At 36.5% G+C, this 23,681-nt stretch overlaps 1 protein-coding gene across 1 annotated transcript in view; it reads right to left on the minus strand.

The window, feature by feature from the left end:
* Nucleotides 1-851: 851 nt before the first annotated feature.
* Nucleotides 852-23,681, minus strand: part of LOC117137959 (transcription-associated protein 1) — a 57,095-nt gene continuing 34,265 nt past the window's right edge. The window contains exons 11-21 of the mRNA XM_033299722.1: nt 22,601-23,218; nt 19,254-20,646; nt 18,434-18,729; nt 16,351-17,937; nt 16,008-16,290; nt 15,210-15,360; nt 9,255-12,048; nt 8,193-8,729; nt 7,477-7,596; nt 5,522-6,739; nt 852-1,524 (exon numbers count right to left, since the gene is read on the minus strand). Coding sequence (XP_033155613.1) covers nt 952-1,524; nt 5,522-6,739; nt 7,477-7,596; nt 8,193-8,729; nt 9,255-12,048; nt 15,210-15,360; nt 16,008-16,290; nt 16,351-17,937; nt 18,434-18,729; nt 19,254-20,646; nt 22,601-23,218 — 9,570 coding nt within the window. The 3' untranslated portion in view covers nt 852-951. The remainder of the gene's footprint in view (nt 1,525-5,521; nt 6,740-7,476; nt 7,597-8,192; nt 8,730-9,254; nt 12,049-15,209; nt 15,361-16,007; nt 16,291-16,350; nt 17,938-18,433; nt 18,730-19,253; nt 20,647-22,600; nt 23,219-23,681) is intronic.

The following is a 23,681-nucleotide window of genomic DNA, read 5'->3' on the forward strand; positions in this document are numbered from 1 at the left end:
CAGACGTATATGCGAAGCTGATACAACCGGTGTTCATAAAAATCGAGCATGGGTTGCCTGTCGCTCAGAACACTCGCTCCCAGACAGCGAGTTTACCACTCCGCTGTACCGAGGCACTCTTTTTGTTAGGTTTAAATTAATATTCATCCTCCTATGTATGTAGCAGGCAGAATGGAGCGTTTCCGACCATATAAAGTGCATAAATTCTTGATCAGGATCATCAAAACTTTTTGCCACTCTCACTCTAACGCCCACAACTGTCACGCCTACACTTTTGAATTTTTTTTTTAATTTGTTTCGTTTTCTTGTTTGTCTTCCCAATTTCTTTCGGTATACCAAAGAAACTTTGGCCATGCACCTCATAACACCTACAGATTGCACAAACCGATCACGCTCACACTTTTGAACAATTTCAAAAAATTATTTCCCATTTGTTCCTTAATATCTATCGATATACTAGAAAATTATAAAATTTTGCGTTCGCATTCCCACTAGCTAAGTGACGGGTATATGATTGTCGGGGAACTCGACTATAGCCTCTTAACTGTGGTATTTTTAATACCTTCTATAACAATTATCCTTGTTATGTTGGAGATGAAAGAGATCCAACTACCAGGGAAACATTCCTAGTACGGCGAGCTTATGCTGTCAAAGTGGACTCCACCGAACATCAAATGCCCATCCCTTGGCCCAAGTCCTTTAAAAGGACAAGATCAGTATTATAAAATTTGCTTATGAGAATCTGCCTTATGAATTAAATTATGGACTTTTAATTAACTATCCGACCTTTTATATTTTATGGTCGACCCTCTTGAATAATGTTTAATGTCTGCAATGGTTAGTCAAATTAATAAGTTTTTTCTTTCAAATGTTATCATTTATTATACGGTTGCTTGGTGGCTTTCATACAAAATATCATTTTATTTCGTTTTTAGAGTAACATTTGCAATATTATAGCCAGGGATGCCAAGCAGGATCCATGCGACAAAGATTATCAATGTTGGTTGCCGATTGAACGAGTACGGAAATCTTCTTATTTTCAATGCTATCAAAATAAGATATTTTATTGAAACGCGTCATTATGATATCCACCGCTGAATTCACAATGTTTACTGAGTGCTCCATACAATTTCCCTCGGAATAACGGTCTTCAGAGCCTTCGATCAGTTTACATTCTCTGAAACCTTTTTTTTGCAGGGCTATTATTTCATCTCTTAAAATAGTTTGTAATATTGAGCATAATTTGTAATTTGGTTGAATAAAACACCGAGCTGTTGCCACAATTGCTGCAGATAAAGGTCCAGTTATTCCAAAATGTGTTATAAATTCACCAACATTCGGAGTCAGGCGAAATGGAACAGGTCTGTGTTGATTAAGCTGGCACTTATCATCATTAACATCAAACTTAAAATAAGATATGTTCATTAGTCCTGAGTCTTGATGAAGGTACATCATATCCGCATTCAGTCGAGTAAGATTCAGAGCGTGTTCGCATAGGAATGCCAAAGCCAACTGCAGGGTAAGCTGAAAAATAAATAGAACATGTTAAGAGATGTTTTTGAATTAAAAAGATAACATTTAAAAGAAGTATATACTGTATAAGGTAGGCCACCTTAATATAAAGAAGACATCCGATATACCTGTTGTAGTGGACTTAGAAGAATAAAATATGTGCTCATATAATACATGCGTAAATACATATGCACCCAAGAATTACGAAATCTTTCGAAACTGATCAAATCTGCCAGATTAAAAAAAAAAAGGATATTTACAAGGCACACCTATATAGTTTATATGTTGGTATGAATGCCTAAAAAATTCCATTACGAGTTAGTCGGTTGCGATATTTCGGACGAAAAGCGAACTTTATGAAGCTAAAACACCAAAATCTGTTTCTTCTTAATTGCATATGGATCGTAGAGGTTATTCAGGGTTATTCCTTATATACAAGTGAAGATTCTATTTAAGTTTTTAATATTTGCTCAAACATATTTCATATTAATAGTTTGTATATGTTATGTATAGCGGAAAATCCCGAGCGGGCTGTGCGCAAAAGGGGAAATAATGGGATCTCCGCGGCCTGTAAAGGGACGTCTCGGGGCAGTCAATCACAACACGCAAGGAGCCGTTTTAACGCAAGGTTAGTCGAGGAGAGTACCGGCGCGAGTGGCGCGGTAAGGACGCGGCCGCGCAATCGAACAGTTAGGAGACCGCGCGTGGAAGGAATCAGTGAGTCAGAACGTGCAAAGGAGATCGTGAGTGAGATCGCGCAGAGAAGTTGGTGAAGAGCAAACTGTGGAAGTGTCGGACAGCAAGAGGCCCGCAGGACACGGAAGGAGGAGCACTGCAAGTGAATAGTTATCCTGAGAGTGGAGGTGATGGACCTGGCGTGTCTTAAAAGGTCAGTGGAGTCAGTGGTCAGCAAAGATAGTCCAAGGCCGAGCGTTGCGTTGCCTCAACTCGTGGACGATACACCCTTCCCCATACCATCCTCATCCCGTTCGGTCTGGCACGTCGTCCGTTGACAAGAAAGCCCAGGACAAGAAAGGCAAGTTGTCGCAGGAGCAACGCGTACAATAAATCGACTTTAATCAGAACCTCTGTTTGTCCTTGGTCGTGCAATCACGGAAATCATAAATTTGGTGGGCTAACACACAAACTCTCTGAGCTCAAAAATCGACCAAGAGAGTTTCGAATATAATTAACTAGCGACAACGATAGTCGAGCAAGTCGTCAATAAAGTCATGCTGTGCAATACGGTGAAGAATACTCAATTTTTCTTCTAGGGACCACATTTTGTATATTGGGTATATTAAAATCACCTAGCACTACCAATTGGCCCTATCGGGCAGTCTATTTGAGACGGATTTAATGGCGTGCAAAAGATTTAGGCATTCTGGGAATTCAGAAGTCGGCGGAATGTAAAAGCACGTGATATAAAAAGATCTGTCCGAAAATGACAGCTTATATGCATATATACGCATATGAATTCTGCATGACGGGACTCGTCAAAAAGTAACTCATCTGGCGTGTAGATGGTAGACCGCCATTAAGACTCCACCTCCCCGTCTGGAGGGACGATTATGCCTGTATATTGTGTACATACCTGGGGAACTTCAGAGTTAAGTATCTCCGACTTTAACCAATTCTCTGTAAACACAATATTATGGAAGACAAAGGAAAGGCAATCCGAAATTAGCTAGCTTAGTTAGCTTGATACTCTTACATTTTGATAGGTCACGTGTGGTCTTATTTTAATATGAGCTTTGCATTCTTTTACCACCATACTATCCGGCCAAAAATTACCAGCCTATAGGGTCGAAAAAAGCTCATTAGGAATAGTTACCTTGAAAAAAGAAATCTTTTCAACTTTCGGTTTTTGTTTTGTCTTGTATATAAGAAGAAAAGAAAATGCATAATTTTTATTATATTTGAGTAGGCTTAAACACTCTTACCTTAACATTACTTAGCATAAGTACAAGAAAATGTAAGTACTTTAAATATATTGATCGATTTGCTAGTCGATGGTTGTGCTACAGAAATCGCCCTGCGGCTATGCATGACCAGCTAGCCTCTTACCTACTCCAGCTAATCTATTTAACAGCAAATCTATTGTTCCCTTACCAAAATCGAAGTCGTTTAATAATTCTTGGAGCAGAGAAGGGAAAAATAACACCTTCTCTACACCTCGTTATTATACAAAATAAGTCGTTACCAACGTCCGAATTTCTAAAGTAATACGACTCCTGGTAAGTCCATTTGGTTTAAAGTAACTAGCCTATAAAGCTAAAAGGTGGGGTCGGAAAAATTAAAAAACTTTGCCCATCGTTTGCTTACAAATTTGTTTTATTTGCCCACGTCCAGTTTTCAAGATCTGAATTTTCGAAGATATCAAAATATATTTTTTTTTTTAAAAGGCTATACTAAATATAAGACATTAAAGACAATCCCGGTCTACTCAAAGAATGAAGTGTTTGCCCATGTCTTATGATGCAGTAAATATTATCATTAACAAACGTATGACCACCCTTGTAAAACCTTTAAAAAAAAATTTACGTTTGCGCACTCTTAAAAAGAACTAATTTCCTTAGTCCATCTCTTAAAAACAAATAATTTCAAATAAAAACACCCACCTTTTTAAATTTATTTTTATCGTTTGCCCACTCTTAAAAATAATTTATTTCGTTTGCCCACCTTGTAGGAGCCCGTTAGTGGAATCAAACGGATTTTAAAAGTAAAATGGCTTGGTTAAATTTTAGTATTTTCTTAACAGAGGTGGAAATCTGGCAGCTCTGGCCTAGCACCAGCTATCGCAACACTTCTTCTTGAAGCTGTTTCCCGAGTATAAAAATGCGAAACTAGCGGGATGTTACCTATTTTGTGGCAAAACGCACAAAAACCACAAGGTAGTAGGTACATCTGGAATTTTGGCAGCTACCGTAAGTGTTCGCAAGCCGGTTGCTTAACGCATCGGTTAAAACGCTTTTAATTTAGCGAAAGGGTGATTAAAAAACGTAAGCCAGACGTCGGACCACGATTACGCACATGCAGACTCCATAACGAGACCCAACCTCAGTTGAACCCGTTCTGAGCGTTCCTGCTGTGGGGGAAAAATATCATTGCAACAGCAGGAGGTTGCAACTATGGATCTCGGCCTGCTCCAAGTTAGGAGTGTGTGGAGACATGGCGAGCAGTTGGCGAGGCTTCTCGTTATCTTAGTAAGGACTGATGAAAGTTTCGCAACAAACAACCTAACCTGCAAAAATCTAAATTTGATAATCGGCTCTTAAGGGAGTTAAACTGCGTCGTGGAACTAGATTAGGGTACATTCACGCTTCATATAAACTATTATAGTACGTCGATAACCAACATGGGAAGACCTTCAACACAGTTATGAAGACAGGGTGAGTGCAGAATATGTAAGCCTGATTTTGGTTCCCGATAAGTGCAAGGCACTTATAGGTTAAGACGCGATTTCTACAAACAACAAACATTCTCGTAGAAGCGCAGATAGGGGGTAATAATAATTTTCGGTCTCTATTCAAATGACACGCCTCACGTAAAATAAATATTAGGCATGATTATGCTATATATGGTGTAGGTGCCCATAGCTCACGGAGACGGGAATTTTAAAGGCACCCTGCCACAGGTTGTTTGGCTAGCTGATATTTGAAGGAAATTCATCACAAAGGTCGTCCGTCCGAAAGAAACGAGAATAATCAGGCATTCTATAGCATTCAGGCAGGCTATAGCATTCTTTCTTGTTTCATTTATATACCCTATAAATACCACTTGATAAGTGCCGTTTGATTAATGCCGTACTAGTTGCACTTTTTGTACCATTGCTCTAAAAATCAATATCAATCCTGATGACATTCGAATTTCACCTCGACATGTTTCAGAGAATTAAAAAACTTAGCTTAATAACCTTTTTGTACATATGTGCTCTCAGCACATTTTCAAAGATTTTAGTCATAATAATAATAATGATATATATACATAAAAATTGCATATTGCTTACCATTTTTCGGAAATGCCAAAAGTCAGTAGCCGCCAAAAATGTTTTCAAAGCCCAATGTTTTAGTAATGTTTTTGGCACCATAGTCCACTGAATTTCAGAAAATATTTCTCTTAGTAGGGTATGTGTAGTTGGAGTTCCTCGTGCCTGTACTTCAGAAAGACGATCATAATACTTAACTATTGGCATGTCGTAGTCAACCTGCATACTTTGACAGCATTTTTTAAATATTTTTAACAATGAAATACTGTTTGGATTATCTTCTGCTAATCTCATTTGTGGCGATATTGGGACTACCCTTGGTACCGTTATGTTTAGAAATCTTCGACTTGTCTCTTTTTGCTTTTCTAAATAGTAATTCAACATGCGTTTCAACTGCAGAACTCTTTCTTCTCGGCGAGCATCTCCCAAACCTGAATCAAGAACTACAAGGTACGGATATATTTTTCCGTTAGTACCTCTTATGTATAACCTACGCGCTGCCGTATTATTTTTTTGTACAATTTCCACACGCGGCATGAATCTTGCGATTCTTACATAATAATGAGATGATAAGGGAATTAACAATTCTCCAGGAAGTTCAACCTCAGCTGTCTTCTGACTAAAGTTTGATAAAAACCTACACTTGTCTTCTATCAAAAATGATGTGGGTAATTTTTTAACTTTAGTCTCAAGGACTTTTATCCATGTTTTTAGTTTCGATATCAAGTTGTGCAATTTCATGGCACCTGGTTTTGAAAAATCGAAGTCATTAGTGAATTGCTCCTTCATTTTTTGAAATACTGGATCTTGAAAAGTAACTTGGGCGCGTCGAGCAAGAGACTCCGAGGCTGCTGAATTGGAAATTGAGGAGGTTACTGATCCCGGAACATTTTCTATTCCAATGCCAAACGTAGAACCCAGCTTTTTGACAAAATGCAACGTGTGAGGGGTTATGGTTGAATGTTGAACAGTGTCCCTTTTTTCAAAGGCTATGGCATAGCATTTAATTAAGCCTTGGCGTAGTTGTCGAAGAACTTCCTCGGTCCAGCTTTCTCTAAACCAAACCATTTGGTCTACAATTCCTTCCAAGGAACTTAATATTGTTGGATGTACTTCTCTCTGTAATTGCATCACCTTAGAGCAGCGCCACATGGGTGGAGTTGCTTTAATGGGATTTATTGATGAAATGTTTCCGTGACTTCCTCCCCTTCCAAAACTTAAAGTAGTTCCATCCATGGTCTAAAAATAATAAAATAATAAAATATTTAGTTATCTTACGGCTTAATCTTAAATAATTTAGAAAAATAAATCTATTGGACATTTTCAAAGCATTTATGTACATATATATATTTAATACCTACATATGTACACATTAAAACGCTGTCAGTAGGGGTCACCACAATTTAAGCCAGAAATTTACTCAAACTGGTCTCTAATTTTAAAAGCTTCCTACTTGAAAACTTACGGGTAGGGTATAGAAGAACTCTCTCTCGTTATACACGTTACTTTAAGAGTAAAAGGATAAAAGGATAAAAGTATGTAAAGTAGAAGTTAATTTCCGAAAGTATAACAAAGGATATACTAAATTCGTTGAAAAAATGTAGCAGATATAAGGACATTTCTGACCCTACAAAGTTTATTTATATTAGGAAATATAGATTGAAAGTCTAAGAACTTCTAAGGTGAAGGGCATATTTTGTCAAATTTACAATGCATGAGCATACGTGTGCACACATACAGTCGTCTGCTATCACTGAATGCGTAGAAAAGAGCTGTTCGCTGTAGCACTCTCCGCTCTCTCGCTCTCGAAAAAAAATTCGAGAGAGCCTGGAGCCACCTCTAGTGCCACGCCGAAAAAATCGTGTGCCAAAAAATCGTATGGCGAATAAATTAAAAATATATGCTTGTTGTCTTTTAAAGTACATAAACGATTATTGAACATAAAAAAATGTACAAATAAAAAATAATATACTTACCGAGCATGAACTTTTTACAGCCTGTTCAGCAGTTTTATGTTTTTCGCGTTGTTCGATTTTCAAAGTCAAATATAAAGTCCGAATCGGGAAATATACCGCTTGAGGATAAAGGCGTCCAATCTATATTATTTACAAAAAAGGTTAGATTATTTGTATATTTTAGAAATACATGCAGGTTAGTAAAAACTGATATTATTTTATAGAACCGTATTACAAACAAGACTAATACCAAGATGAAAAAAAATAAAATCACTTTTCACAAGTGTGGGCATGGCTGTTTTGGGGAGTGGGCGTGGGAATATTATATGTATAATATATATACTTTATATAGTCGGAAACGTATCCTTATTCCTCATTCTTTTCATTACTTGTCTTGCTACTGTCTATCGTTGTGATTATAAAGAATATTAATAATGATTGATTATTTGCCTATTCTCCGCGCCAAAATCGATACCATAGAAAATGGCTTAAATTCGATGCCACAATATCGCATAAGTTTCGCAAACATAACTTCAACAACGCCAGTCCAGGGACAATCAATTTAATGGTATTGCACGAAAATTCTTTACTCTAACGCAATGATGTGTTGTAAAAGCCGCGAAAATGTTTGCCTAACATAAACAGCCTGCTATTAAGGGGACGAAACTATATTAAGTTGACTGGCTACCTTAATCCTAAAATGGGATATACATAAATGACACATTTGTTTTACTTACTTGGCTTAAGAGATTTAATATAACATCCCCTTCGAACTGTTCTAAGCAACAGAGCAACTGAGGAATCCATGGTAGCCAATAAGAGGGTGGAATGCCGGGCACATACTTTTCCAAAGTACTTATGAGGATTTTAGTACTATTATCATAAGACAGAAACCACAAAACTTTTGCAATATATTTTCGGGTTTTGCTTTCAATTTGATTTCTGCTTGCATGCAAATAACAAATTAAAGCATTGGCAGCTAATGCGATTTGCCTTTCTTTTAAAAATATTTGTTCCATATAGTCTCCCCACATTGCCCACGCTTTGGTAAGGCCATCATGAAGCTGAGCAGCAGCACTAAATGATTTTCCAGCCTCTTCTGATCTTCCTATTTGTGCTAATAATAGCCCCTTTAGAGCATAAAATTCAGCGTTCATTTCACCAGTGAAGTATTTTAAATTGGTGGACTCGATTACTTCCAGGGCTTCATTAATTTCATTTTTTCCAGATGTTGATGGCATTTGCAGGTAGCATTTAACTTGCTGACGAATTTTCTGCAAATTTAAGAAATTAGTATAGATTGGGCAATAGCAAAAGTCGGTTGGTAAAATTATACTGGCATATTGATAGAATACTTAAGTACATTATGAACGTAAAATGTTAAAATATTACAAAAATATTAATTAATAAGTCCCTTCACGTAATAAATACTTTTAATGAAATCTAGTAGACCCTCTCCGAAAAACAAATAAACAAAAGAGAATGCAATAGTCGAGTTCCCCGAATAACAGATAACCGTTGGAAAAGTTTTTTTTAGCAAATCGATAGCAATTTTAGCAAATAGCGATAGCAATGAACCATTTTTTAAAAATGTGGGCGTGGAAGTTTTCGGCGGTTTGTGTAGACTAAATCTCAACCTTTCAGCTTTTATAAGAAAGCTTTTTATGCCTAAGAGGGAATTTCTCAGAACAAAATGCTGTCGGACTATCAGTGCGCTTCCACACTCTAATTGCAGATATGAATGGGAGAACTCTAAATCTTAATTAATATATGAACTCCATATTTTTTGATTTAATTACCTGAAAACAATCCACAATCGGAACAGACGGGATTGTATATATCCTGGATAATGTCTCCTGACAAACACCAGTCAAATTGTGTTTCCGAGCTATTTTTCCAAAAGAAATTATAGCTTGTGCTGAGGCGTGAACTCCTAGCATTGTACTTCCTTGATCCGACTGTTGTTCTAGGTGTTGTGTTATTATTTGGTAGTGATGTTGTCTCCATGTAAATATGTCACTCCAATGCGATAAGTCATCAGAAATAATAGGTAAACGATTACGCCAAGTTTTCACGATAGCTTTCATATCGTGGAGTGAATTATTGCGCGATTGAGCTAGTCCCTGGTGGATTTGACTTGCTTCATGAAGCTCCATAATTTGCTGTGATGCTTGAAGATACGGCAAATGAATATGTGAAACTATGTTCGGCAATCGACGCCACTCACGAATACATAAGCTGGATGCAATTTCAACATATCGTTCGATGTTGCCTGTTTGTCTTTCTTCTTGGTGGAGAATACTCAAATACCCTTTGTAAAGGTTGATTTTAAAGCCGTAGTGCTTCAAATAGCATTGTTCTGTTTTAGCCAGCGCGATTTTCATCAAATTCCAATCAGGTACGCGCCACGAACTTTCCAGAATCAAAAACATATTTTTGTCCTTATTAGTTTGGGCATAGTCCAGCAAAATGTCCCATTGGTTCAATTCCTTAGCACACCGCATCCAGTGATTTTCCCACAATATTAATTCACTATTAACATATGTATTAACTACGCCGTTACTTAAATCTTGTTTAAATTTGGTCATTGCTAGATCATAGGCTCCTTGGGCTTCTTCAAAAAATCCCATTTGCTCATATGAAACAGCTATATTTGTTTCCGGGTAGTGTGCAAATTTAAGCCATAGGCCAGCCCAAAGATCTTCCTCATGCATCGAAGAATACATTTTTGAAAGTGAATCAAATATATTATTTGATTGTTGTACATCCACGTCAGAGAATTGATTTTCACCGCCATCACTATCCTTGGATTGCATTGATTGATTAACGACCATATCTTCTAAAACAAGTATAGCTCTATGCCATAGGTTATGAGATTTGCCTAGGTAAGCTAATAAATTAGGTGGAATATATATGGGTGGCGCACATTTGGTTAAACTCTCTACAAAAGTATTTAATGTACTTGGATAGCAGTCTTTTTGATTAACGTTAGTTCCAGACGATAAAAAGGGAACCAGTTCTTTTGTGATATTACACCTTTGGTCTTCAGTGAATATACTCCAAATACGTGGAAACATAGATAGCCATACGCTTTGAGCTAACTGTGTATCAATATGACATAGCTGGGATGTGGCGACAAGCATCTGGTCGGTCCTAATATTTCGGTTTGCTTCTAAAAATTCAGCTTGCTTGTAAACTAGTTCAACCAGAGTAACACGTCGATTTGGTAGTATTTGTTGACAATCTTCTTTGCGATCAGCAGTGAACTCAAGTGTTAAATCGATATCAAACACGTCGTCTTTATCATCAACAGATTGTATAATATCAAAAGATTCGGAATGAGAGGATAAGAAGGATACAAAGGAATTTTCCTGTGTTTCTGATGAATTTACTGGAATGACTGAAGTAATGCTGGGTATTTTAAATTGTTCATTTGAACATTGAATTTGCATCATTGTATTGGCTGTTAAAATAAGCAATTCAATGCATTGTTTTATCCAATAATGGGAACCAATTGTGTCCCAAGCTTGGGAACAAATTATATATAACAATCGATCGTGAAGTCTACGCCGCATTGATGAGTCCAAAATCTCAAAAAATTTGGAGCGTACGTTTGGATTTTGAAAACGTAATCCGTTTAAAAAAGCTCCCTCCAGTTTGTTTGTTAACTCAGTTTGCTTAAGGATTTCATCTCTATATATAAAATTTATGATTTCCAAGAATTGTATATTAAGCTCAATTTCATCAGTGAATTTCTTTTCAACGTTTTGCATTAACTTTACCAGCAAGGCAGACTTTTCGCGAATAGAAGGAACTTGGGTCATAACATTTGGCTCTTTCGTTTTAATCCATTCATCGAGCATTTTAATTATACATTTTATAATTTTTACCTCCGTGCTCTTTTCAATTAGACTAACCAAAATGGTGCCTATGAAAAGTTTTCTGATTTCCACACTCATTACAAAGATCCTATTTTTGATTAATTCCAAAGAGAGAACTAAGAGTTCTAAAGGTAAAGCATTTGAATCAGGAGATTGGCTAATAACAGTATTACCACCAATGGCGTTTATGTGATCCTTTGTAAGACGATTCAATACCCTTATAAACTGGACTAAAATTCGATCAATATAACTTGCATTATTTGTAGTGCACGCTTTCAAAATCATTAAGGTACCAAAAAGCGAAGAAGCATTCGGTTGTGGACTCTTTTCGTAAAATGTTAGGTTCTCAGCGATCATTTTACTAACAGCGCTATATAATAGATCGAGATCTTCATGCTTATGTTGGGCGTCAGGTGGAAAAATTCCCATTATTCGAGTCAAAAACATATGCATTAACCGCACTATTCGTGTATTTTGATGAATTATACACAAGGACAGGCCTCGCTGAACCGGTCTTATAATTGACACCAACTGATCTGGATTTAGTATAGTAGTTAAAAATGTTAAAAAATCTATTCCAGTACATATGTTGTTTAAGTTGTGATGCGGAGTTTCCACTGTAGCAAGAACTTTATCAAGCCAATTAAGCTTAATATCAAATGGTTGAGGCCAGATCTCGGGACGCATCGCCATTTTTAATAGCATAACGCACCTGAAAATAAAGTTATTGGTTTTAATATCATAATTATGAAAAAACTTGGTTCCGTAAATTAAATCACAAGTAAAATCACAAGCAAGAGAGAATGCTACAGTCGACTTCCCCAAACTATCAGATACCCGTTACTCAGATAGTGCAGAGCGAACGCTAAATTTAATCATTTTTCTGGAATATCAATAGATGTTATATGTTTTGTATGTGTAAGGAGGGGCGTGGCCAAAGCCTTTTTGGTATACCGATAGAAATTAACAAGAAAATCAATAAAACGAAGAAAAATCAAAACATTTTTTAATAGTGTGAATGTGGCAGTTTTGTGCGGTTTGAGGACGTTAGAAACAAACTTCAGCAGCTTCTGTATTTATGGAAGCTGCGTGCTTAATCTCAACATTCTAGCTTTTATAGTTCCTGCGATCGAGGCGTCCATAGGGATGGAAGGACATGGATAGTTCGACACGGCCATTGATCCTTATCAATAATTCTGCAAGTAACGGGTATACAAATCTTTAGGAATTGTTACCCACAATATAATCGAATTATACATGTTACTCGTATAATAAAAGGGTATACTAGATTCGATGAAAAGTATGTAACCGGGAGAAGGAAGCGATTCCAACCTCACGAGGTATATATTGTAACGAACTGTTTTCTTTGGTTCTGCTGGCTACGAATTTCAATGGCTTGCTCAGAGAGTTTGTTTGTTTGTCCGAACTAGAAGAAGACAGGGTTTCAAATTAGATTAGCTTTTTATTGTCAGCCCGTTTCGCTAATGGACTCCACAAGACCTCGCCGTCTGCTGTGCGGGGTTAGTCCTTCGTCGTCCCTCTTATGCTGTCCCGCGTCTGCACACTGACTGGTTATTCGCGTCCGTTTCTCGAACGGCTGACCACCTGTTCTTACTTCCGTACTCCTTATTCACTGTCTGCGCGTTCCTAATTGCGATTTCAAGCTTACTGCCGTTCTCACTTTCACGTTCCAACTGACTGCCGCTTTCATTTGCTGATCTCTTAGTGACCGACTGGTGACCGAGCCAGCGTCCTAACCGCGCGACTAGCACATGAACCAAAGACAAACTCTCCTCGACTAATGGTGTAGAGCTGCGCTTGCGCCGTCCCTTTATAGGCCGCGGGGATCCCGTTAATTCCTTTTTTGCGCCCGCTCGGCCCATTAAGGTACAAAGTCCAACGAATGTACCGAAAGTTCACCGTTACCGTTCGACCTCTGTGCCCTTGGCCACCTTGAGTCCAAGGTCAAGCGTGGTACCGTTAGTTCACGGTCTTCCCGCTTGCCGGGCTCCAAGTTCCACTATTTCCCGTTTAACCTGGCTGCCCTTGACCTCAACAAGTCCCGATCGAATCGATGGATTAGCACGGAAAATGTTACCCCCACTCTGATTTCAGAGGCTACTTCCTCCTCAAGCGTGAAAAATCTAAACACAATCCGACCTCCTATCGTCCGATTAGTTTGTTGGCTATCCTATCCAAAATACTTGAAAGATTATTATGCGCAGAACACTTTTTGTACTGTACGAGGCCGGACTGATTCCTGCTCATCCGTTTGTTTTCAGACTCTCCCATTGAACACCTGAGCAATGCCACCGGCTTGTTGAGCGAATTGTGAAGGCTTGACCTCCACCATCAATTGACAACTAAGTGTATTCTGCTGAAAATACAGTATATGTTTTTATATCAATGTCACCCCAATGTAATTATTGTCCAATTCAACAGAATTCTAATTATTAATAATAATAAAATAATAAAAAAACTAGTATGTCGAAAGAACATGGACGATTCTTATTTTTTGTATACACTTGCTTGCATGAATGAACAGCTAATTAGAAAATCTTACGAAAAACTATTACACTTGGCAGCAGATAAGTGCGTTAAGGATTTGAGCATTGGTTTCGAGCATTGAGAATTAATATTGATCATTTTATTAAGCGCCTTTCGTGAATTTCATTCAGTGCCGATGTCTATACACAATAGAACCTTGGATAGTATTCCTAAGCCTTGTATTCCGTTTCATGCACTCCATATTTCAAAGAGAAAGCATGTTCTGGTTGATGTAAACCAATGCTAGGGAAATTAACAGAATCTTCTAGTTAGTCCGATTGGTAAAAATTACTTAATAAGGTGGAATATGGAATTAATAACGCAGTGTATTTTAATATGATAATGATAATGATAATGATAAGGATCGATACGAAGTAGTTGATATTGATAATTGCCAGTTAACTTAAAATTTAGAGGCGTTTTAGAACCGGCTAGACTTAGGCCTTAGATAAGTAATTTTAATGAAACACTGTTGCCATTTGTACATAAAAAGCGTTGTCGATCTGTAGTTAGACAGTCTCTCGAGAAAGCGCCAAACACAAAGTTGTGAAAGACTAAAATACGAAAATAAAAGTTATCGATATGCAAACCTGTTAAGCTCCGTAGATCCTAAAGGTTTGCTAGAGCATTAGAATTTTTATAATCAGTTCTTGAATAGCTCTGGTATAATGAACATCAAATAAATATAATAAAAATTAAAAAATATATTTATTTTTTATTATACCTAAATATTTCATTATTTAAACATTCTCAGTTTCATCACTGTTATTTTTAAAGAAAAGAAAAGAAAGAAGAGAAAACTTCCTTTGAAGTTGTCTTACTCGGCGGTACAGCCACATTTTTTAAACAGTGATAAATTGTGGCTCATAAAGTGACCATTAATGGTCACTTTTTAAAATATATGTACAGAATAGCCCTTTTTCAACTTCCTGTGCCTCTCGGATCTTGGCCTTTCGTTTTCTCGACGACATTCTGAACTGTATTCTTTAAACTTCAGTTCTGACTCTACTTGGTAATTACGAAATGATTGCAATTATTGCCTCATCCATTCTGTTTCACACTATATTTTTATCGCTCTATCGCATTGTCGGACCGACGCTAAGCAGGACAGTCAATATATCGTTTGTAATATAAGGCAAGGTAGGAAGAGGATGGATGAGAATGACGTTTATATGCACACAATCTGCCAATTCTTTGTTTCTTTTTATTTATTAGTGATGAGATGATGACAATGATTCAGTAGTGATCGTACTTAACGTTTAAAGAAAATTTGTGCGCGGCATTCCTGGTATGAATATAAGATATGGGTACAACATAAATACATACCTTCGAGACAAACTTTCTCCTGGCGAAAGTATTGGCGCTTGCGGGTCATTAACCTGACATGCTAAACGTATCAAGAAATTTAAAACCGTATCACAGTAGGATTTGTCTATTGATCGCAGTATGTCATCAGGCTTAGTATGTGATCCCACTCCTGTATAAATAAAAAAGTAAAAATTAAATATTTTTTTTTATTATCAGTTCTTATAAGGTTATGTTGTTTGTTGTTTTCAGTACTGTATATGGATCTATATTTTGTTCATACTAATACCACATGATACTTTTGGTAAATAGATTATGAAATGAATAAGATTGGGGGCAAGTCAAGTAGTTAAAAAATATTTTTAATTTTAAATGAATAACTCTTGGCACACCATTTGCTGCGTGAGTTAATATATTTTGATTTCTACATCTATCAACCCACTTTTCAAAAGTGTGGGCGTGGCAAAATTGGTCAACAAACTTGCGCTGCGTATTTGTCTCTAGAATCAGTATGCTGAAACTCAACCATCTAGCTTTTATAGTTCCTAAGATGTCGACGTTCATAAAGGGACAGACGGACATGGCTAGATCGACTCAGCTATTGATCCTGATCAAAAATATATATACTTTATAGCCGGAAACGTTTTCTTCTGCCGGATACATGCTTTTCAACGAATCTATTATACCCTTTTTCTCTACGAGTAACGGGTACAAATATCCAACAATTTTTCAAAAATATGGCCGTGGCAGTTCTGGGTGGTTTTAGGGCATTAGAGTGGGCAAAAAGTTACTTGGCAAATCGATAATTTTTTTACTTTCCTTGGACTGTTGTTTCTCTTATAATATCGAAAGACTTTTTTCGAGTTTCAACAAAATCGATCCCTGATCGTTTTACTGAGCTTTCCTGTATTAACTCCTCTTCGGTTCCATCTGTTTTAGTTTCACGATCATCCTTAATACGATGAAGCTCCCATTTTATAATAACTTCTGCTAAGTCCACGGCAAGTTTTTTATGTTCGATAGATGCAGTAGGAGGAAACCCAAGGCGCTGCATATAGTTAATCAAGTGTTGCACTAGTTGATGTCGAACCGGAAAATACACCTGCAATAAAAATTAACTAATTACACTGTTGTTTTAAAAAAAAAACAATTTTTTTCTTACTTTATAATGACGAATAATGAGCTGCAAAATATGAAATAACTGCTGCATAGCGTGACCTTCTTCAACTATAATTTTTTTTGTCCAGTGTGTTAGCATAGTATTTCCATCCTCCATTCGCAACGGCATAGCTGGCGTTAGAACATCAAGTGCCTGCTTAACAATAGATCTGGCCTCTAATGCATGTCCTTTCAGCAAAGAATGAAATACTTGTAAAACTATTTTCTTGTGGATGGCCAATCTTGCGATTATATGCGAAAGTAATAAGTGACCGTGGTATCGTGCAGTAGGGTCCACTGAACTTTTACTCAGCAAACAGGGCCAGGCAAAGGTCATGAGGCGTCTAAGCTTGTTACCTTGGCGCTTATTATTAGCATCTCCGTCATGTATGTGCTGAGATGCACGTTCTACCAATAAGCATGCTAGTTGTAACAGAGCAATTCTTACTGCATCATCATATTGTTTATCTGGGTCAAACACCTTATTGATAAAAACGGACACAATATTTTTTTCATCTTCTTGATACGGGGTCGGAGGAGCCCCAATTAGTTTATTTCCTTCACCTTTATCAAAACTTACAGCAAAACAGGGTATTATGACTGCTGTAATTATTTTGGCTTTTAGCTCTTCTGAAAAAAAGCTGTTATTAAAGTTTTCAACAAAGTAAAAGAATGCGTTTCGTTTCCAGTTAACTGTAAAACTTTGTGCTACCGTGTGTTGCAAGAAGTCTCGCAGGAAATAGACATCCGGTATAAATCGAAAGCATAAAGCCCTTAATAATTGAAACAGCAGTTCAATGTCATTCGTATTGTTAGAAAAGTAATGCAAAAGTATTTTTCCAATCAAATGCCATAAATCACATAGAACGTCTTCAGAGCTTAATGTACTTAAATAATTCTGCCAACAATTTTTAAGGGCGTCAACAATATCTTGTCGTGTTGGTATCCATTGATCGTCTGATTCCATTAATGTAAAAATTATTAAAACGGCTTGGTGCTGAATCTCATATTTGAGTGCTTCTGGAAATTCTGTCTGTGTATTTAAATAATGTATTAAATTATTATACCGACTACTTTTAATAACTGCTCGAAATGATACTCCCGTTTCGTGTTTCAACAAGTATATAAAAAGACGATTCCACTGCGGATCTATCATAAGGGATTCCGTTAAAAATAAATCCACTGTTTCTGTTGGAAATCGTTGAAGAAACTTAATTAGGGCTTCTCGATATGGACTCGATGCCTCAATCATTAAGTTTTTTTCGGTTTTTAAGACAAGTTGGCACAGCTTTTCAATGTATTTTACTGATGCTGATATATAGAAAAACATTTCGATTAGTATGACAATTTTCTGTTCATATTCTCCACCTTTCGATGATGCAAAAAAATTAACGTTTGGACTTGTGGATTTGTATTCACTAACAAATATTTCCATAATTTTAGAGCAATGTTGCAAAATTTGCTCGCTTAACTTCTCATTGAACATTTGAGGAAAGATCTGAGTAAAGTAAGATAGGCGTTTTATTGCAGGTATTGATAAATTTCTGTGGTCGCCCAATTTTAAGAGCAGTGGGCGCATTGCAGATTGTATCTGAAAAAAATATAAAAATTTTATTATTCATATATGATGAATGTAAAGAAGAATGCCTTAAAGCAGAATAATACACGATTTCTTTTATCACCCGGAGAGCACAAATAGCGGTGATCATATACAAAAAAAAACTAGAGAAAACAAGAAAGATTGTTAATATCAAGTTCTCCGACTTTGTTGATATTGATCATATACATATATTATGAGGAAATGGATAATTCCGTAAAAATGCAGAGATCAGTTTGGAGAAAGAGAGTTTGGATACAGTTTGTAAAAAATGAACCTATTTAAGCTTAGCTCAGCAATAGTTGTTAGAACCGTTTCAGATTTTTAAGAATTAAGGAAACTAGACTATTTGGTAACATTTAATTCAATCTTTCGCCTTTATTATCGGTTGCCATAAACTTGAATATGTTTTCAAAAACGATAACATTTTATAATGTTGTGATGTCTATTGTGAAATTGGCAATATTTCAAATATCCCAAAAATGCATACCTTTTCTTTTTCCAGAGTAACTCCAGTTATAAAATGCTTCATGCAAAGAAACGCAGTTGTCTGAAGTTCTGATTTATCACTTTCCATTACTTTAAAAATTATATTTATTATTTTTTCTTTGTATCCGATATCACTTATATAGTGGCATGCTGCTAAAGCTCGCAACGCACTAGTCCTAAGTGGTATAAGATTCGGAACGTTTTTGTAACAGTCCAACTTTGCTAATGTGGCATCTTCGGCTTCACTTAGTGTTAGTAACTCGTGAAAAAATAATTTGTGGTAGGTATTCGTCAAATCTGAAAATTATCAAATAAAATCGCAGGTTAAAAAAAAATTTTAAACTTGGTCTTCATACAAGAAAACTCAGAATTAAGTTAATTATTTGCAAAGTGCAAATAAATACAAGAGATAATGCTACAGTCGAATTTCCCGACTATCAGATACTCGTTACTCAGCGCGGGAAATTTTTTTTTTGCAAGTCGATAGAAATATACAAGACTAATAAAAATGTGAAAAAATATCAACCTACTTTTAAAAAGTGTGGGCGTGGTAGTTTTGTGCGGTTTGTGGGCGTTCGAGTGGGTGAGGCAACATGGGTAAAAAAACTTGCGCTGCGTTTTTGTCTTTAGAATCTGTATGCTTTCTAGCTTCTATAGTTCCTGAGATCTAGACGGACAGACGGAGAGGGCTAGATCAAGAATAAATTTACTATATATAGTCGGAAACGCTTTGAACGAATCTGCTATACCCTTATACTCGACGAGTAACAGGTATAAATATTAAAAACCAAAATCCTTTTTACGAAATTAATTTAGCTTACCAATTGTAAAAAGTCGTGGCTCCAAAGTTGTGCAGAATGTATTGCCATCCATAAGTCCGATTTGCGCATTTGCAGGTTGATGTCTCAATAAATGCTTCTTTGGCGGTATAATGTCAGCGAGAACGTCTTTATGCGGATCCATAACTTCAGAAACGGTTTTGGATTGTATTGTACCAATATGTTTAAGTAGTATCATAGATTCTTCTCTAACAATGGTATTAGGGCTTGTGATGTGCCGCACTAGTTCGTGAATAACTTCATAAGTGGCTTTGACTTGTAAATCTTTTAGATCTATATTTTTATAACAGTCGTTTATTGGCGTTAAACAAATTTCCAACATGCTTTTCATATAACTTTTTGTTATTTCAATAGCACCATTAGAAACATCTCCCTCTAGGTCCATTAATACAAACATGAAAGCTTTTAAAAAATTAAACAGATTTTGAAAGAGGGCTCGCAAAGACATATGTTTGCATAAAAATTGAATAGCTTGGCAACCGCCTACTTTTGAGTACCATGGCCGATCATAGCATAAGGATACCATTTTTTCAGCTAGATACTGTATTATGGGCAATTTACACGCTCTGTCTTTATTACCCATAATATTTGTTGCAGTTTCAAGTATAATACCCATACAAGCTATTCCGGGTTTGCATAACTCCTTTTCTTCATGACCCATGCAAGAGGCCAAAGCATCTATTAATATCATGGGGTCAATTCCATGCGTGGCTTGGTAGCCCTTTTGTGGAAAAGGTCCGGCCTGTTGTGCAATAGCTACCATAGTATAATGCCTGACAACAGCAGCCATTACTGGGCACACTGAATCACGCAAGTCCTTTGTTGCTGATGCAACCAACATACCTATGAGGGCTGTCTGATGAGTTTCTCGTACAGTTTCGTTTCCGACTTTATGTTGAAACGTAGACCAATTCATAATTTTATTTTCAACAAAATCTACATGTGTAAAAAGTTTCAGGAGCATATGTTTTTCATCATCCAAACTAATAAAAGCAGCTAAGAAGCACCTGATTACTTCCCAGCTTTGCCTCCTATAAAACTGGTCTGTAGAATTTGATCCCAATGCTCGAAAGGCGGACTTAATCGCCTCATCGACAGGAAAATCTATTGGCGTTTCGTATTCCTGAAAATAAGTTACGATGGAAATGGTAGGCTTGTCGTTTACAATATACGACAAAGCTTGTGGCTCCACCATCATTTTTCGATTGCCGCCACCAAATTTTCCTAGAACGCGAAAGGCAACCAAGGCGGCGTTATCCTGATTTCTTAAAGTTTTCCACAATGCTTGCATTAAAGCAGCTCTCACTGGTTGTATATGATCATACAAAAAGTCTGGTTGCAAATTGTCAACGCAAAGCTCTAAAGTTCGCAGGCCCTAAAAAAAGTTGTGGAAATTAAATATTTTTCGTTAAAATTTCAAAATATCTGTTCGATTTTTGAATTTTCCCGATTATATATTCCATTATTAAAAAAACAAGCATATACATAGAAAATGGAATAAAATAAAACAAAAGAGAAAACGCTATAGTTGAGTTCTCCAACTATCAGATATCCGTTACTCAGCTAATGGAAATGCAAACGCGGTTCTTATTAGCTAAACTTAAAGCAATCAATACTATCTTTTTTTTATTTTTAAGTCTTACTAATATTTATTTATATTTATATATTTCCGCGGTTACTCTATTCTTTTCTATAACGCATCTATCTTCTCGCTAATCGAGCCGTACAATACACGACAGCGCCCCTCGGTTGGTCGGTTGGTTGTGTAGAAAGTATGAACAAGGGACTCGCGCGCAAAAAAATAAAATAAAAAAAATAATATACGGATAAATCTTCTGACCGATGCTGCCCGCCTAACTAGGGTAAGCCAGGTCGTTCAAGTTTTCAAATCTAGGATTAGCTGGGTAGTAATCGAGGTAGCAAACATAATAATAGAGTCGTAATCGGTTATGGTACCGGCTGACTGCTCGCATTCGTCGAAGTTCCAAGGGGGGTTGGTGGATGACAGTTTCTATACACCAAGCTCTATTCTCTTGCCAAAGCTAATCCAGGTCTTTCGAGATGTTCGAGGCTGTATAGACTCAGAGATCGGAAATTATATTTTCAAAAGATCGCTCAAAAGGTTTGTTAACGTTAAGAACGACTTTCGATATGTAACCGGACTATTAATTGAAGCTCTGTTTAATTAATTAACGTTTAAACCTCTAATAGAAATTATATATAGAATCATCATATAAAAAAATAAATCGATAAAAAGTATTTGTATAGTGATATTACTTCTGGCTACACATCCAAAATGAAATGTTATACATGTTTATGTTTAATGATATATTTGGATCAGACTTTTTTTTAACTGTAATATGAGTGTTAAGCCAGTCTAGAGTATATGAATTTATTGGTCATTGGTTAAACTATTAAAACAGCATTACCACAAATAAACTAGTATTGGTTATAGAACTGAATCTGGTAATAGGGTTTATTTAGCATTACCCTACCAAACCTACCTGCCTAGCCCTACATTTTCAACCATTTCATATTTAATGAGCTTTCATAAAAAATGTTTTCAATATGGAATTTTCTATTTTGAATGCCGAAATAAAAATTTTAAATTATTATACCTGTCGTGTCTCCAAGCCGCATTGTTATGTGAAAGCATGCCAACGTTAGAGACAAGTTAGTTAAACTTTACTGCACCTGTGCAGCAATATCATCGTTATCTATGTAGTTCTCCCCTTCCGCAATCTATCTCTTTGTCTAGTCACATTTGTTGGAAATTATGAAGACCATAGAAAGAATTCTTGACTGGGATCAACAGCCGAGTCGATCTGACCATGTCCGTGTGTCCGTTCGCATAAATTTGAGATCTCAGGAACTACAAAATCAAGAATGTTGAGATTAAGCATGCGACGCAGCTCAAGTTTGTTTACTCATATTGCATGCGCAAAAACCACCCAAAACTGCCACGCATACACTTTTGGTAAATTGTGTGTATTTTTCACTTTATTATCAATTCTTGTAAATTTTTATCGATTTGCGAAAAACAAATTTATGCCGCGCCCACTTAACGCCAAAACTTCCACACTTTTGAAAAATGTATTGATTTTCCTTCGATTTATTGTATGTCTTTTAAATGTATATCAGTATACCAAAAACACTGGCCGCGCATCTCCTTACACTTACAATGTAAAACACATTTTTTTCATATTATTCCTCAATATCTAATAATCGCTTTCACATTTCCACTAGCTAAGCAACGGTCGAGAAACTCGACTATAGCGGTATCAAAACATAATGAAATGAATTGTAAATTTAAAGGCATATGTAATTACCTGACTTATTAACGTAGGAGATCCGTTTAACGCAGAAACTAAAGGGTCCATTAACATTGGTAAATAGGGCAGTAAAGATGACAAGCGGACCGGAACTGTAAGGCAGAGTTCCACGAAAAGATCTCGCATGTGCTGTTTATGAAATCCACTCTGCAGGCGATTTAATCCTTCTAAAAGGTTTGGTAAAAGTGGCAGAAACTCTTGGTATAATAGGTCATGGCTTCCTCCTCCAATCGATCTAAACAATGCCCTCAGAAGTAAAAAGTAGTTATACGGCTCTTCCGATATCAAAGCCAATTCCATGGATCGATTGACTATTTTATGGAGATGTGGACGCAACATCTGTTCATTTTCGACCGGAAAAAGACTTACGCTGCCGAATACCAACTTGAATAACCGCAGATACAAGTTAGAGCGTTCCAAGTTGGATCCCATTTCTTCCATTTTGTTCAATAGATATTCCACTAGCACAGTGGCAAAGAGAGGTGAAGTAGTAGGATTTGCTAAAAAGGAGTTCGCTATCACTTGTAAGGACTGATTTTTGTAGATCCTTTCCACCAAGAAATTAATTGTAGTTGAAAATATTTCTTGAAAGTTTTGGGAGTGCATCATTAAAAACTGTTGAATAAATAAAAAGAAGCAATTAGTAAATATAATTAAAATAATGTAAGCTTAGCTTTGGTTATCATAGAAAAAGGACCCTTGCTAAGAGCTTATATATATAATCGAATGCTTACTCGTCAAGGCTTTGCAGCTTTTAGAATCAAATACAAACTATACAAACAACGCAAACTATAATTTTAAAAACATTAATCGTTAATTAAAACTCCAACCAGAGGTAATGCTAAAGTTTAGTTCACCGACTGTCAGATACCGACATCTAGTGTAAGTGGCATATAGATAGATGTTGGAGAATATATGGAGAAAATTTGAAATTTACAAGACTATTAAAATAATGAGAAAACATTAAAGCGTTTTCAAAAGTGCAGGCGGGGCAGTTTTGGGTTTGTGTGCGTTAGAATGGGCGTTGTTGACCTAGTCAACAAAATTGTTGCCCTGGTCGGGGACTAAAATTTCCATT

This window comes from Drosophila mauritiana, chromosome 2R (genome assembly GCF_004382145.1).
Source record: "Drosophila mauritiana strain mau12 chromosome 2R, ASM438214v1, whole genome shotgun sequence".
Classification (NCBI taxonomy): Eukaryota; Metazoa; Arthropoda; class Insecta; order Diptera; family Drosophilidae; genus Drosophila; species Drosophila mauritiana.